Source organism: Mchenga conophoros, linkage group LG19 (assembly GCF_057382185.1).
Source record: "Mchenga conophoros isolate Kocher_MC1m ecotype Shallow Benthic linkage group LG19, M_conophoros_male_GT1.1, whole genome shotgun sequence".
Lineage (NCBI taxonomy): Eukaryota > Metazoa > Chordata > Actinopteri > Cichliformes > Cichlidae > Mchenga > Mchenga conophoros.
The window spans coordinates 22712221-22725815 of record NC_140544.1 but is presented as its reverse complement, the minus strand read 5'-3'; the positions used below and the strand labels follow the sequence as shown (position 1 = coordinate 22725815).

General features: G+C 39.3%; 1 protein-coding gene across 1 annotated transcript; it reads left to right on the top strand.

The window, feature by feature from the left end:
• The first annotated feature begins 3221 nt into the window (after positions 1-3221).
• LOC146552274 (TLE family member 5-like) lies at positions 3222-12763 on the top strand. Its single transcript, XM_085257427.1, has 7 exons — positions 3222-3660; positions 6244-6341; positions 6951-7014; positions 7289-7333; positions 7423-7485; positions 8320-8394; positions 8836-12763. The coding sequence occupies exons 1-7, from the start codon at positions 3634-3636 to the stop codon at positions 9073-9075; spliced, it is 612 nt and encodes a 203-aa protein (XP_085113553.1). The 5' UTR covers positions 3222-3633; the 3' UTR covers positions 9076-12763.
• Positions 12764-13595: the final 832 nt, after the last annotated feature.

Genomic DNA, 13595 nt, shown 5'->3' with positions numbered 1-13595 from the left:
AGCGTTGCACAGCATGTTATTTTTGTGACACATTTTTGTCTCAACATATGAGCGGGAAAGGGGGAGGGCAGTTGTTATGATAAATAATTATCCTGTCTTTAGCATTAACTTGTTAAAACAAAAAAAAGGACTGTTTTCACTACAACACTTATTTATTGCCTTTCATTGCCTTGACTAACAAGAGATGGTAAACCTGGCCCTGTGCGGTTTTCCTTTTGCCACGTTTGGGCGATCAGGGTTGTGTGGCGCCCCCTTCCCATGGGCTCGTTGTTGGACTAAGGGGCATCAAACGTATCTTTTGGACATCAGTGTAAAGTTGGTGCATACTCAAATATTTCCCCCTCCCCTTTTTTTTTTTTTTTTTGGTGATTTATTTATTTTTTCTTCCTCTTTCTCTGTATGATAAGACATTACCAGAACACTATTTTAGGACCACTTGATTTAATTTCCCTCACTCAAGTGAAACCCGAAGGTCAATTGTGTAGTGGTGTGTGTATAAAATGCTGTTTTGTTTGTTTTCTTTCTCTTTATTTTGTATGTAAACCAAATGTAAATTATGTATTATACTGAGTGTGCCAACCCCACTCTCTCTAGAGCCAGGCTCTCTCTCCAAGTGCCAACGCTGTGGTCATTTATCAAAAGGGCCACCACCCGAGATGGTCCCCCTTTTTAAATAAAACACACCAGAGACTAAAAGGATCCATGATTTAAGTACACACGAAGACTTTATTCTGTATTTAAGATCGAAGATTTAGGAGATAATCTGCTGTTTTCTAAGAAACTGTAATTATAATTGCATGTGCTGTTTATTTTGTGTTGGAAGTGAGGGCTTGGATGTTTTCACTGAAGCAGAGCCCTTTTACGAAGGGGTTTCAGTCAGTTGGTTATTATCAATTTATTGATTTACATAACTCTTGCCATATTTTTTTTTTTTTTTTTTGTGTTTCATGTATTTGTTTCAACCACTGTTGCCTGATCCTCATTCAAACATGAACATGACTTATGATCATTGCCGCCTTCTAAGAGAGAAACATAATGACAAGGTATCTGTTTTAAATTGAAATAAATTTGTTCCTATACTTGCTGATGATGTGTTGCGTGGGTTTTATATCTTCAGTTGAATAAAAATCGAATTCTGATTGGTAATGTCAAGTTGATGATTAAAGCCGGGGTAGTCTGTATTTATTTGAGATCTGAAAGAGCATGACCTGGATTCATTTTTCTTCCTTACTTAATTTTTGGGGGCATATTAGGCTTTGTTAGACAAGACTATGTAGGTTAAATGGGATCGTGAGAAGGTGAGTGTCACAAACTTGAACCCAGATTATTACTCAGGATTATAGGTACATGGGTTTCCTGCCTGGGGTCTTTGACCAGTCACAGGTTTTTAGGGACTGTACATCCCTAGAAGACGATGATGATGATGATAAAGAAGATAGATATTCAGCCTGATTCAAATGAAGACTTCCCTGTAGGAAAACCATCCCAATGTTAACATGTAGAGTTTAGAAGAGCAAACCCATGTCATGCTTGGAAAAGCCTTTAAGCAATGTGTTTTTACCACAACTACTGCAGGTCAGCTGATTAATATTTTCCTCGTGATGTGCAAGTGTGTTACTGTGGCAGCAAAGTGGCTTTGTCACATGTAACTAATAATGTAACATTCTAACAGTGACCGCTGAGTTAAATCAGTCAGCCTGATGTTACAGTAATGTTGTGGCTTTAGTTACCTACAAATTTTCAGGAAAAAAAAAAGCAAAACATAACTTAGTACTTGGTGGAAAAACCCTTGTTGACAAGTACCGCGGTAAGACTTTTCTTGTAGCTGTTCACCAGGTTTGCACACATGTCAGGTGAGAGCTCTTCCTCCAAACACCCAAGAGAGATGTGTGCAAACCTGAGAGACTTTACTAAAACTCTAAATCCTTTAGCTTTCTTAGCTGCTGTAAGGCAACTTGATGCTTCAACTCTCTCTACAGATTTTCTATACGATTTAAGTCTGGAACCTGTACAGTGTAGTAGCAGAAATCCCAGTTTAGATGTCTTCATTTATTCTTTAGGATGAAAATGAACATTTTATGTTGGACAGTGAAATGACCACATTCACTTTTTTTTTCTAGATTTTAAAACCTTTGTGGTTTCTTTTTTTCTTTTTTTTTTAAACCTTCCTATGTCATATTCTGATTTCACTGTAAGATGCCAAAAGCTGTTCAGCGTAATATTAAGGAAGTCTGTGCACAGTGGAAGGCCGCATTCCTAACCTCCAGAGGGACTGTCCATGCAGCCATAGAACTTGTGTTAAAATCCTGAGGACCAATGGGAGGAAGGTTGGATAAATGGGATTCCACCTGTAGTCGCAGTAAAGCTGCTGCAGATATAAACCAAAGGCTTCATTCCATCTTCAGAAAAACATTTAGCCTTTTTTTAAATACAGTTATGTCCTTAGGTATTTGAACAGTGGCAGATGTTTTGTAATTTTGCCCCTGTACACCACCAACGAAGTGGATCATACAGTCAAGATGTGATTAAAGTGGAAACTTTCAACTTCAGTCACAAAGATCCAAAAAGTCAGTTATGTTGTTTTATTACACATTCATAATTGCACAATGTTTTAGCATAATTCAACAATGGCATCCTTTAAAAGTTTCCAAGAATGAAATCAGACCACTGTAGTATGAAATATGAAACTGAGCAAAAACTCTGGAACAACATTTGTCTGTCAAGGCTGGGCAATGATGTCAATTTCAGTAATTTCTAATTTAACAATTTCACCTTGTGTAGAGATTGGCGCCCCCAAGTGGTAAGCTGTTTCTGCTTGCTACTTACTTCCTACTCAAAGCCTGTCACAAAAACACAATTTGTTCATATTCCTTTAGTTGAATGAAGCATGCCAGAAATGTCACAGTGTGACATGTATATATCCTCGTAGGAGTTAGATGGGATCAAGACTTTGCATAGTACTGTACATTTTGCAGATGAAATAAAAAACAACTTTGTAGATGCTAAATTTCAGCACAAATGTTTCTTTAAAAAATAATTTAATTTAAAAAATCTATTGACACAAACCTAGACAAATTGTGACTTTTTGGGAGCCCTTTTAGTAATTCAGTCCCGGGTCTAAGACCTTATTTTCCGGCCCCAGCCCCCCTGTCTCCGGCCCTGGCTGCAGCCACGAGCCGATCAGTTCAGCTCTGTGTCACACGGGGCGCCCGCTCCTCCGCGGCTCACTTTGTTTTCCGCGTGATGCTGCTCTTCTCTTCAAAGCCGAGGAAAGTCAGGGGCTCATGTGTCAACATCCAGGGTTTCCCCGGGGAGGAATAGCATTAGCGTTATTCCAAATAAAGAAAAGCAAAACAAAACTCAAAAACGCCTGATGTTGCTTTGAAGAACCTTTTATTTTTGTTAACAAATTACTCCTCGGAAGTATCGGGTTTTTTTTTTACTTCAAAGACTAGAAGACGACCTAAGGCTCCTGCTGCTTTGACGTTAGCTAACGTTATTTTAAAGGATGACAGAGTACAAAGTGCGAATAGCGTCTCCAGTCATTTAATAACATCTGGGGAAACGTTAGCTTAGCCAGCTAGCCTGGTAGTTCGATTAGACAGAGGAAAGGCGGCGAAACACACTGCTGACATGATGTTTCCTCAATCGAGGCACTCGGTAAGTTGGCCGGTTGAACTTCTCCCCGGGTGGAAACTGAGCTAACGCTAGCTAGCAACACACAGCTGATACATATCGCTGCTTCCTGCAGGTAGCTGTCATCGTCACAGTGCAGGCACTGTGGCAGCTTAGCTCTTTACCTCGAACAAACGGCGAGCTATACGGCTCACTTATGTGCAGACACAGTCTATCGTTAGCTAGCTTCTCTTAAGACCGAGAAAGTTGGAGTGATGTTGTGCGTTGTTTAGACGGTTTTAACACCCCTTTTGCTACTTGCAGCAAACCACAACGCACATTTAAGCATGCATTCATTTTGAGAAAATATACTTTAAATGTTGCGAAAATAGGGCAGGTTTTTACTGAACATTTGTTAACTATTATAGGACTTTGTTTATTGGCGACTTTGGGGAATTAACACTTTAATTTAAAACGATCAATTGCTAGTATTAGTATAATAATGTGTAACAATAAGTGCATAAATGTGTGAGTACATAAAAGTGTGATTATTTACAAATGTACTGATTATTTTCTAGATCAAATGGCACATTACTTGTTGTGCAGAGTCAGACTCTTACAAAAAATATGTCCCACCTGGCCCTCCTCAGGATCAGCTGATTTTGTGTGCCTGTGTTTGTTCAATAACCTCAATTGAAGCCATGGAAAATCTTACTTTCATACTCGATATTTTCTGAGTTAAATCCCCTGAAGTGCGTACAGATTGGTTGAAATAAGTTATAATTTTTAAGGCACTTTTAAGCCCCCATAACGTCTGAAGTACATGAAAGCTGAAATGCTGAAAAGAATGTATAGCCATTGTCCACATGAGCAACATTATTGCGTAAACAGCAGCAATGTTAAAGGTATCACTGATCAGTATGTGACCACTGCCTATTATGATGCACAGTTTTAGATATGAAAAGAAGAGAATGAAGATATTCATCTAGACATTCTGTGCCAGTCATTGTCCTGGCCCTGTAGAAATGACAAGTATCCGATACTAAGATCTTCAGTCATTGCTGTTGTTCACAGTCTGATGATAGAAGCAGGTCGACAGATAAGGGCTTGGCATTATGAAGAAGAGAAATTCTTAGAGAAGCAATGAAGGCTCCAAAGCTTCTGAGTACTTCGGAGGTTCTCAGGGCTCGAATGCTCCTATGTACTTTGATATTGTACATGTACACGATTGTCTGAAAATATTCATAGTATGAATGTAAAATTATGCACCAATTCATTAAATATGCTTAAGTTACTGTAAAAAAAAAATCAGGTAGGAGCAGATTTTATGTAAAAACAAAGATACTGGAGAAACTCAAACCAGAGTGTGCCTGGCATTTTTGTTTAAACAAAATCTAAATTCAGTTAGTTTCAAATCATTTTAGTCAACTATATTTTTAATGGTATATTAAATGTAGACAGATGTATCTACTTTCACTAATAGTTAGCAATAGCTATTAGTGAATGTGAAACAAGTACAAATTAAGAAAGCTGGCATACAGCCTCATATATGTTTATATGCCAAGTTCTGTTCAAAAAAAGAACATGTGCATGATTGTTGGCTAGTTTCAACATGTGACTGCTCTTTGCTGTTCCTCTTTCTGAGGGGGGTGGGCTGTGTCATATGTCTTTCCTCTCTGAACGTGACCATGGAACAACTTGCATGCTGTGCTTCTGTTTTACTTCTCCAGACCCGCCTAGCGATTCCTTCAATTACCGTTACACATTCTCATACGTTTGGAGCTTTTCCATTTTTTGTCAAATTCAAAAACATGTAGCTCAATCAGTGAATTGACTTATTGTTTTATGCCTACAGGTTGAGCTAATGCTGATCGTTTCATTGCTACTGCAGGTTCACCCATTTCCGATCTAGCCAGTTTCATCACTTCTTTTTTGCACACCTGAAACTGGTCGCATTCGTGCAGAGTTGTGATTTCTGTGATCTCCATGTAACCGGCTGCATCGGGCCTCTCTCTTCAATCCCATAATCCGGCTGGAAACCTCTTGCTCTTGTGCCACTTATTTAGAGAGTAATGAGGTTTAAAGAACCAGATAAACCATGGATTACAGCTTTGGACTGTTGGTTTAAGTGTAGTCTATACATAACCGGACTTCTAATGCAGCCTCTAAATACCTCTCACATATGGTCAGCATGGACACACTTCTGTAAACACATTTCCTCAATCAACACACTTTGTGGCTCAGACAGATGTTTCATATCCGTACCTTTAAGACAGCTGTGACTGTCTGTAGACAATTCACAGTTGTGTGCTGTTAATCAAACACCCAGCTACTTTCTTTATCTCATTTTATGATGTGCACACAGACATGTGTACATCGTAGGACGCATGTCTGTGTGTACATGGTACAGCTGAGTCTGAGCTTTCTTTTAGCTATCCTCTCAAAGGGTTAATCTGCAAGGTCAAACTGCTGCTTTCAAACAAACCTAAACAAACCTTCATTAAAACACACATGCTCTGCAGCAGGGAGCTCTCATATGTTCATGTAAAGGATGATGATTTTTCTTAGAATTTCTAAGTTGCCTTCTCGAAGCTGAAAATCAACCAGACACCTTCTTGTGTTTCTTAGGCATCCTCTCAGTCCAGCCAACCTCTCAAGTTCACCACCTCTGATTCCTGTGACCGCATCAAGGACGAGTTCCAGTTCCTCCAAGCACAGTACCACAGGTATTCATTTAACACATCCATACACACCTAATTTAATCTCTAATATAAGTCACACACTTTCTTCCTGCAGTGTTTTGTTGTTACTGTCTTTTGTGAAATGGCCTCATTTAAGGCAGCTAATTATTCAGAAATGGACTTCATAATGTCAGTCAGCTTTTAGTGAACTTACTTTCTTCACTCAAACGATCCTCAAAGTCATTTTTGTCATTTTATAGGCATGCTTCTGTTTTCAGAACCGCTGCCCCTTCTAGATTTTGGTGAAACAACATGAATTTGTCCTAGATATGGGTATCCGGTAAATAAATATATTTAAGGAATGTTCATTTTATTATTGTAAGGTTATTTAAACAAATGGTTTCATATTACAGTAAATGCTGAATGCCCTTTTTTTGCTGAAAAGTAGATGAGAGGATTGATATAATTCTCATGTCTGTATTCTAAACATGAAGCTTAAGCCAGCAGGCTGTCAGCTTAGCTCAGAGTAAACAAGACAAGTTGTGGAATTAGTATAATTCCCCCAAAGTGCAGTTATCCCCAAACAGGATGAATACATACATTTTGCTTTCGAGCTGCTCTTTCTCATATTATATTTCTACACTTCTTACCCAGTTTGAAGCTGGAGTGCGATAAGCTGGCTTCTGAAAAGTCAGAGATGCAGCGTCACTATATCATGGTAAGTGTGGTAACTCATTTCTGTGGTATGCTGCATATTTAGTTTTTAAATCTCCCACCACAGTCTCATAGTGTCGCAATAGATATGCAGAAATCCTCAGGTTTACTCACTGCATGATGAGGCACAGATAAAAAATGACTACACATCTCAAAATAGAGTATAAAATGCATACATGAAAGAGAGAGTAATTAATCAAAAAGGGTTGTTGTGTGTGCGCGTGTCTTTGTGTAGGCGTGTTCTAAATCTTTTACTTGTCATCCTCTGTGCACTGTAGTACTATGAAATGTCCTACGGGCTGAACATTGAAATGCACAAACAGGTAATCATCGTCTTCATTCATCCATCCGTCTAGTAACCCGGCTTTCTTTGTGTGTTGGTCTGACCATTTTTGTTTTTCTTCTTTTGTAGGCTGAAATAGTGAAGAGACTAAATGGGATCTGTGCTCAGGTGCTGCCTTACCTGTCACAGGAGGTAATGATTCACCTTTTACTTAAACTTTACACCCACTGGCCCTTTTATTTTGGTACACGTTGAGAGTACCAGATTGGACCCATCTGGAAACAGTCTGGTCATTCTTCTCTGGCATCAACAAGGCATTTTGGCCCAGAGAACTGCTGCTCACTAGATATTTTCTCTTTTTCCCACCATTCTCCGTAAACCCTAGAGACGATTGTTTGGGAGAATCCCAGTAGATCAGCAGTTTTTGAAATACTCAGACCGACAATCACGACTTAAGTCGCCTTTTTTCCTCTAAATGATGCTCAGTTTGAACTCGAGCAGGTTGTCTTGGTCATGTCTACATAACTAAATGCCCAATGCTGCCTTGTGATTGGCTGTGTTAGCAAGCAGTTGAACTAGTGTGTGGAACAAATGGTAAATGGCCTGTATTTATATAGCGCTTTACTAGTCCCTAAGGACCCCAAAGCACTTTACATATCCAAGCTACATTGTAGCCACAGCCGCCCTGGGGCGCACTGACAGAGGCGAGGCTGCCGGACACTGGCGCCACCGGGCCCTCTGACCACCACCAGTAGGCAACGGGTGAAGTGTCTTGCCCAAGGACACAACGACCGAGACTGTCCAAGCCGGGGCTCGAACCGGCAACCTTCCGATTACAAGGCGAACTCCCAACTCTTGAGCCACAATCGCCCAAAGTGGTCGATGCGTGTATGTTCTCATAATATTGATGAGAAAGTTTTCTTTTCTTTGTTTTTTACTCCAACTTTCTGTTTTAAAGAGGAAATCTGTTTTTGTCGAAGCTTTTCTTGTGCGTATTTGTCTCTGAACTTGTGATCTTTGTTTTAGCATCAACAACAAGTCATGGGCGCTATTGAAAGAGCCAAGCAGGTCACACCTCCTGAGATGAACTCCATCATACGTGTGAGTTTGTCATTTGTAATGTCCACCAGATGTTGCTTCGTAGCATGCTGGTTAGGTAATTTTGACTGGGGATGGGCCCGTTTTGCTCCCTCTTTGATGGAAATTTGTCTGTGAACACTTATTTCTAATTGTCAGGTTTCTATTGGCTGTGTGAACAACATTTACCACATTGTTGTTTTTGTGTCACTTCTGTTTAACCGTATTAATAGCAAGAGAATAAATGATGTGGTGTGGTTTGCTTTCTGCAAATTTGGAGAAATAGAGATATGAAACAGAGATAAAATGCCACGTTGGGTTTCTTTAGCATAATGATCACCACAGTCCTGCGTGCTTGGAGTTTGTGCTACAAGTGTGATAACTAATCACACTAGTTTTATAGTGTTCACACTTCTTTTTTTTACAGATGGTAAACTTATATTATCTAATGTGTTGTTTTTGCAGCAACAGCTTCAGGTGCAACACCTGTCCCAGCTTCAGGGCCTGGCTTTGCCAGTAGCCCCGCTTCCCCTGGGCCTCACCCCACCCACTCTGCCCGCCGTCTCCTCCAGCTCTGGCCTGCTGTCCCTCTCCTCCATCCTGGCCAACTACTCCCACGGCCAGCCCCCGGTAGCGAAGGAGGACAAGGCCAGAGATGTCGCAGAGAGAGCACCTAGAGGGGATGATGGAGACAAGTCAGACTAGTGCAGAAAGAGCGAGGAGGTTTGGAGAAGGATGGTATGGGGTGTAATAAATGTCACAAAAAAAGGAAAGGGTGTCTGGAGGCCTGTCTACTGAGTGTCAATGTAGAAGAGTAATTGCAAGGATGATTAGCAAAAGGACCGAGCTTAAACTTTTGTAAGTGCTGAAGATGAAACTCCTGAATGGCTGAGAGTAAATGTTCTTATTATTTAGTGGTAATAGACTTGGTTCAGGCTTCTAGACTTTAATAGATGTGTGGGGTTTTTAAAAAAAAAAAATTTTGTTCAAGCCACTGTTGTTAGGCTTAAATCAAGATAAATGTTTTCCCATTTGGAGAGAGAGCTAAGAAGGAAACACAATAGCAGTACCCTGGTAGATAACCGTCAGATTTATTTTCTCTTCCATTTTTTGTTATCAGATCTGTTTAGTGTTTATTTCCACGTCCTCTGTAGTCCCTCTGATTGAGTCTCAATGCAGTCTGCCAGTCATAAAAAGCAGTTTTAACAACTCCACTCCCCACATACTGCTTCGCTGTTGCTCACGACTTGCTAAAATGAAATCATCTTTTTCCAAAACGTTAACTGGAGCAGTTTTGTCAGTAATTCCATTAATTTACTCTGTTAAGTGTTATGTTCTTCATTATTCCCAACCGTTGGATGCATTACCAGAGCTGTGTGCGCATTAGTCCCACATAAATCAAGTTGTGTTTTTTTTAATTTCAGAAAGATCGTTGGTTTGTACAAATGGTAAAGTAGCCAACTTGGAAGTTAATATGTAGTAGGTAGGCCTAGCTGCCCCTGTGAGCTCCACATGGGATGTGGACCATTGACAAAAGATCATGGACCCCGCGTCTTTAAATGATAAGAATAGATGCTCTGAAAAAACCCCCAACTCATCTTGTTTTTGTAAACTGAGACAGGTTCTTATAAAACATAAAGATTCCTGTGTGTTAGAGTGAATGTGATTGGAAAGAAGAAAACACTTTAACTTTACTTTTAAGCACCTTTTGTGTTCTCCTTTGACCCCCCCCCCCCCCTTGTTCCTGCCCTTTCCCCCTGCGGGTCCACAAAATTGATCCCAAAATAGGATCTAAATGTTAAAACAGTGTGGTTTTGACATACAGCCAAGCGTTGTGTTTTTATAGGTTAGCAGAGCTTTTTAGTTTTAGCTGAGATTGCGTTAAGTACCACCTTTCTTTTTATCTGTGACTACACAAACCTGACATTCTCAGCATTTTGAAACACGAGCTGTATTCCAACCACATACTTACTGTCTTCATTATACACTATGGGTAGCAAGCTTTTCATGTAGATAATGTGCAAAAAAATTTAATATGCTGTTTTTGTATTAATGAGAGTGACTTCTTTTAGCTTTGTTACCATCATGGAGATGTGGTGAGATTTTGTTTTCGGCTTTTTCTACCTGTGATCAGCTCCCACGTATAATTTCTTGTTGTTGGACAGTCATTTCCTCCCAGTTTTGTTTGAATTCTGACAAATGTGATTATTGAACAGAGCTGTAATTCACTTTCATTATTATTGTTATTATTATTATTATTATCATTAATAATAATAATAATAATAATAATAATAATAATAATAATAATAATAATAATAATAATAATAATAATAAAGATGAGCAGTATAGCTTTAAATAGCTTTATCACCTTTAATATAAATAAGGATGTTATGTACAAATAGCAATTAACCGTTTGACTCATTCATTAATATAGATTATTAAGATATCAAAATGTTATTGTTGAAAGAAGCATGATTAAAATGAATTGGATCTGCAGTGTTAAAGAGCAGCAGTTCAGCTGACCACTTCCAACCAGTCACATGAAGGTCAAACTAAGCATCAGAATGGGGAGGAAAGGTGACCGTGAACGTGGCACGGTTGTTGGTGTCAGACGGGCTAAACTGAGTATTTCCAAAACTGCTGTTCTACTGGGATTTTTCCCAGAGTACTGCGCGTTTACTTTATTCAAACGCCCTCCAGAGAAACCAGATCTCAATCCAATAGAGCATCTTTGGGATGCAGTGGGACGGGACGTTCGTGTCCTGGAAGTGCAGCCGACAAATCTGCAGCAGTTGTGTGGTGCTGTCATGTCGATGTGGATCATAATCTGTGAGCAGAGTTTCCAGCTTTTTGTTAAATCAATGACAAATGTTCTGAAAGCCAAAGGTATTCCAACCTAATACTAGCAAGATGTACCTAATAAGGTGGCTGGTGAATGTAATTTGAAGTGGCTTACAATTACTATAATATGTTTTAAATGTAGTGTATTGATGTTGGAAACATCAGGAGGCATTCTTTGGTAGTTTAGCCATGTTAGACTAATTTAGACTAAAAGTTGATCAGTGTTAAACGATAACAGTAAAATGAATCTTTAGTAAATACGATCCAGGCTACACACACTCAACAACTCCAAACCTGCTAGTTTAGTAGTGCAGGTTCAGGCCTAGAGGTAAAAGCAGACTGTTGGATTTTTATGTTGTTATATCTGAAAAGGAGCAGCTGCTCACAGATGTTTTCAACTTTAACCGATAATAATAGGGAAATGATTCAAGTGACATCTAAGAAAATGAAGATGACCGTTTTCGAAAATGCTACCCAGGAGGTTATATGCGTGTTGATAATTTCCCATTTTTGTGATCTTATATATGAAAACTTGTATGCATAATGTTTGCAGTTGGTATGTGGTATAAAACTGGTGAACAGCTCAAGTTTATGGCTGAGAAATGTTAATTTTTTAGGCAGCAGAGGGCAGCAGTGCTCTTCCAGTGATTTATTATGGGTTATAAAAAGCATGGAAACAGCCCCAGGTTTATCTGTCTTATTCAGTCACATTATTGCTTTCCTCTCTTTTCGTTTTTATGATTGTATGCTGACCACAGGTACACTGCAGGTGTGTCAGCTGTCCCCCCCCCCTGTAATGTGAGTGCTTTCCAGAGCTTTGATAACCCAGTTTTTAATGTCCAAGCATAACCCTTTTCCCTCTGTTTTAATTTGAAAAGCACTTAAGTTGTGGCTCACTGCTCCTTTTGTTTTTCTTCTTCCTGTCTGTGCAAGTGTTGGGGAGCTGGAGTATCTCCCTCCCTGGAGATCTGACTTCAATATATCGAGTGCGAGAACAGATCATTTAATCATTAGCACTCTTTATACTGACGTCAGCCTCTGTAGAAATCCTCCCTTGGCAAAACTCAGACATGTGAATGGTATGTGTGTTTGTTTTGCTGTGAAGGGCCAATTTGTATACATATGAATATATCAATATACATATTTTTTAAAGCATTTTTGTATGTTTCAAAGCTGCTTTTTAATGTGTGTGTATCATGGAGGACTTCGTTGTTGTACGCGTGCATTACAAGCCTACGCTACGAGAGGCACAATGTTGTATATCCTGTCTTTTTTTTTTCTCCTGTTTTCTCTTCCATTCATTCTCTCTCAGTAGGCTGTAACACTTAACTTTGTTTTCTAGATTTGTAAATGTTTTATCCTTTTTTTTTCTGTGCAAATGAAAAACTGTTAAATGTGTCTACAAACACAGTCTCATTTCAAAATACCCGGGACAAAAAAAAAAAAAAAAAAAAAAGATGTAAACAAGCAACTGTGTACTCTGAGAATGAATCAACCTTTTAGCAGTAAGGAAGCGTCTCTGGTGCCTTACAAATAAAAGATGTGATTGAGAGTGGTCATTTTTCTTCTGGTGGCAACGCACATGGGAAGGGAAAAACAGTAAAGGGCATCGCTGTCGTTATCGCGCTGATACATATTAAGTCAGCGCTGAAACGAAACATTTGTGTTTTGCTTGATAGTCAACTCCTCTGCAGCTTGATGGAATAGTTGAGGCATGAGTGTTTTGTACTCCCAGTCCACTGAGATACATGTTGGCGTTTGGAGGAGTGACTCAACTAAAAATTCCTCTTGGATGAGTCGAGGTATAACTGACCAGGTCAGATTGAAGCTGGTCTAATCAATATTTCTCATGTGAAAAGTTGTTCAGTGCTGTTAGTCTGATCCTCCTTATTTGAAGAAAAAAAACAAAACAAATTATAGTTTTGTGGGGAAAAGTTTTCACAGGACACCCCATCATTCAATAGCTTTTATACCATCTTTTAGCAGCAAACCTGGCTCGGGGTCGTTCACGACCCAATTTCAGCTAAACTTTAGTTGTTGGACATATGGCCTCTTAACTCTAGAATACTTTGGTGTACAGAGTAGTTCAACAAGCCCAGATCATAGGCCTCCACCACCATGCTTGACAGTTTGTACTCTGCATTCTGGTAGAAGACTTTGGTATCCCTTTTCCAGACATTGTTCCAGAAGTCTTGTGGTTTCTTCAGATGCAGTTTTGCAAACCTAAGCTGTGTTGCCATGTTTCTCCTGGCAACCCTTTTAAACAAGTAAACTTTGTCTTACTGCCCAAATCATCACCCATTATTACCATGAACGTTAACATTTCCCATCCTAGGCCTATTGATATTGATTTTTAAATTTATTTTTGTCAGTTTCTCTTGGGA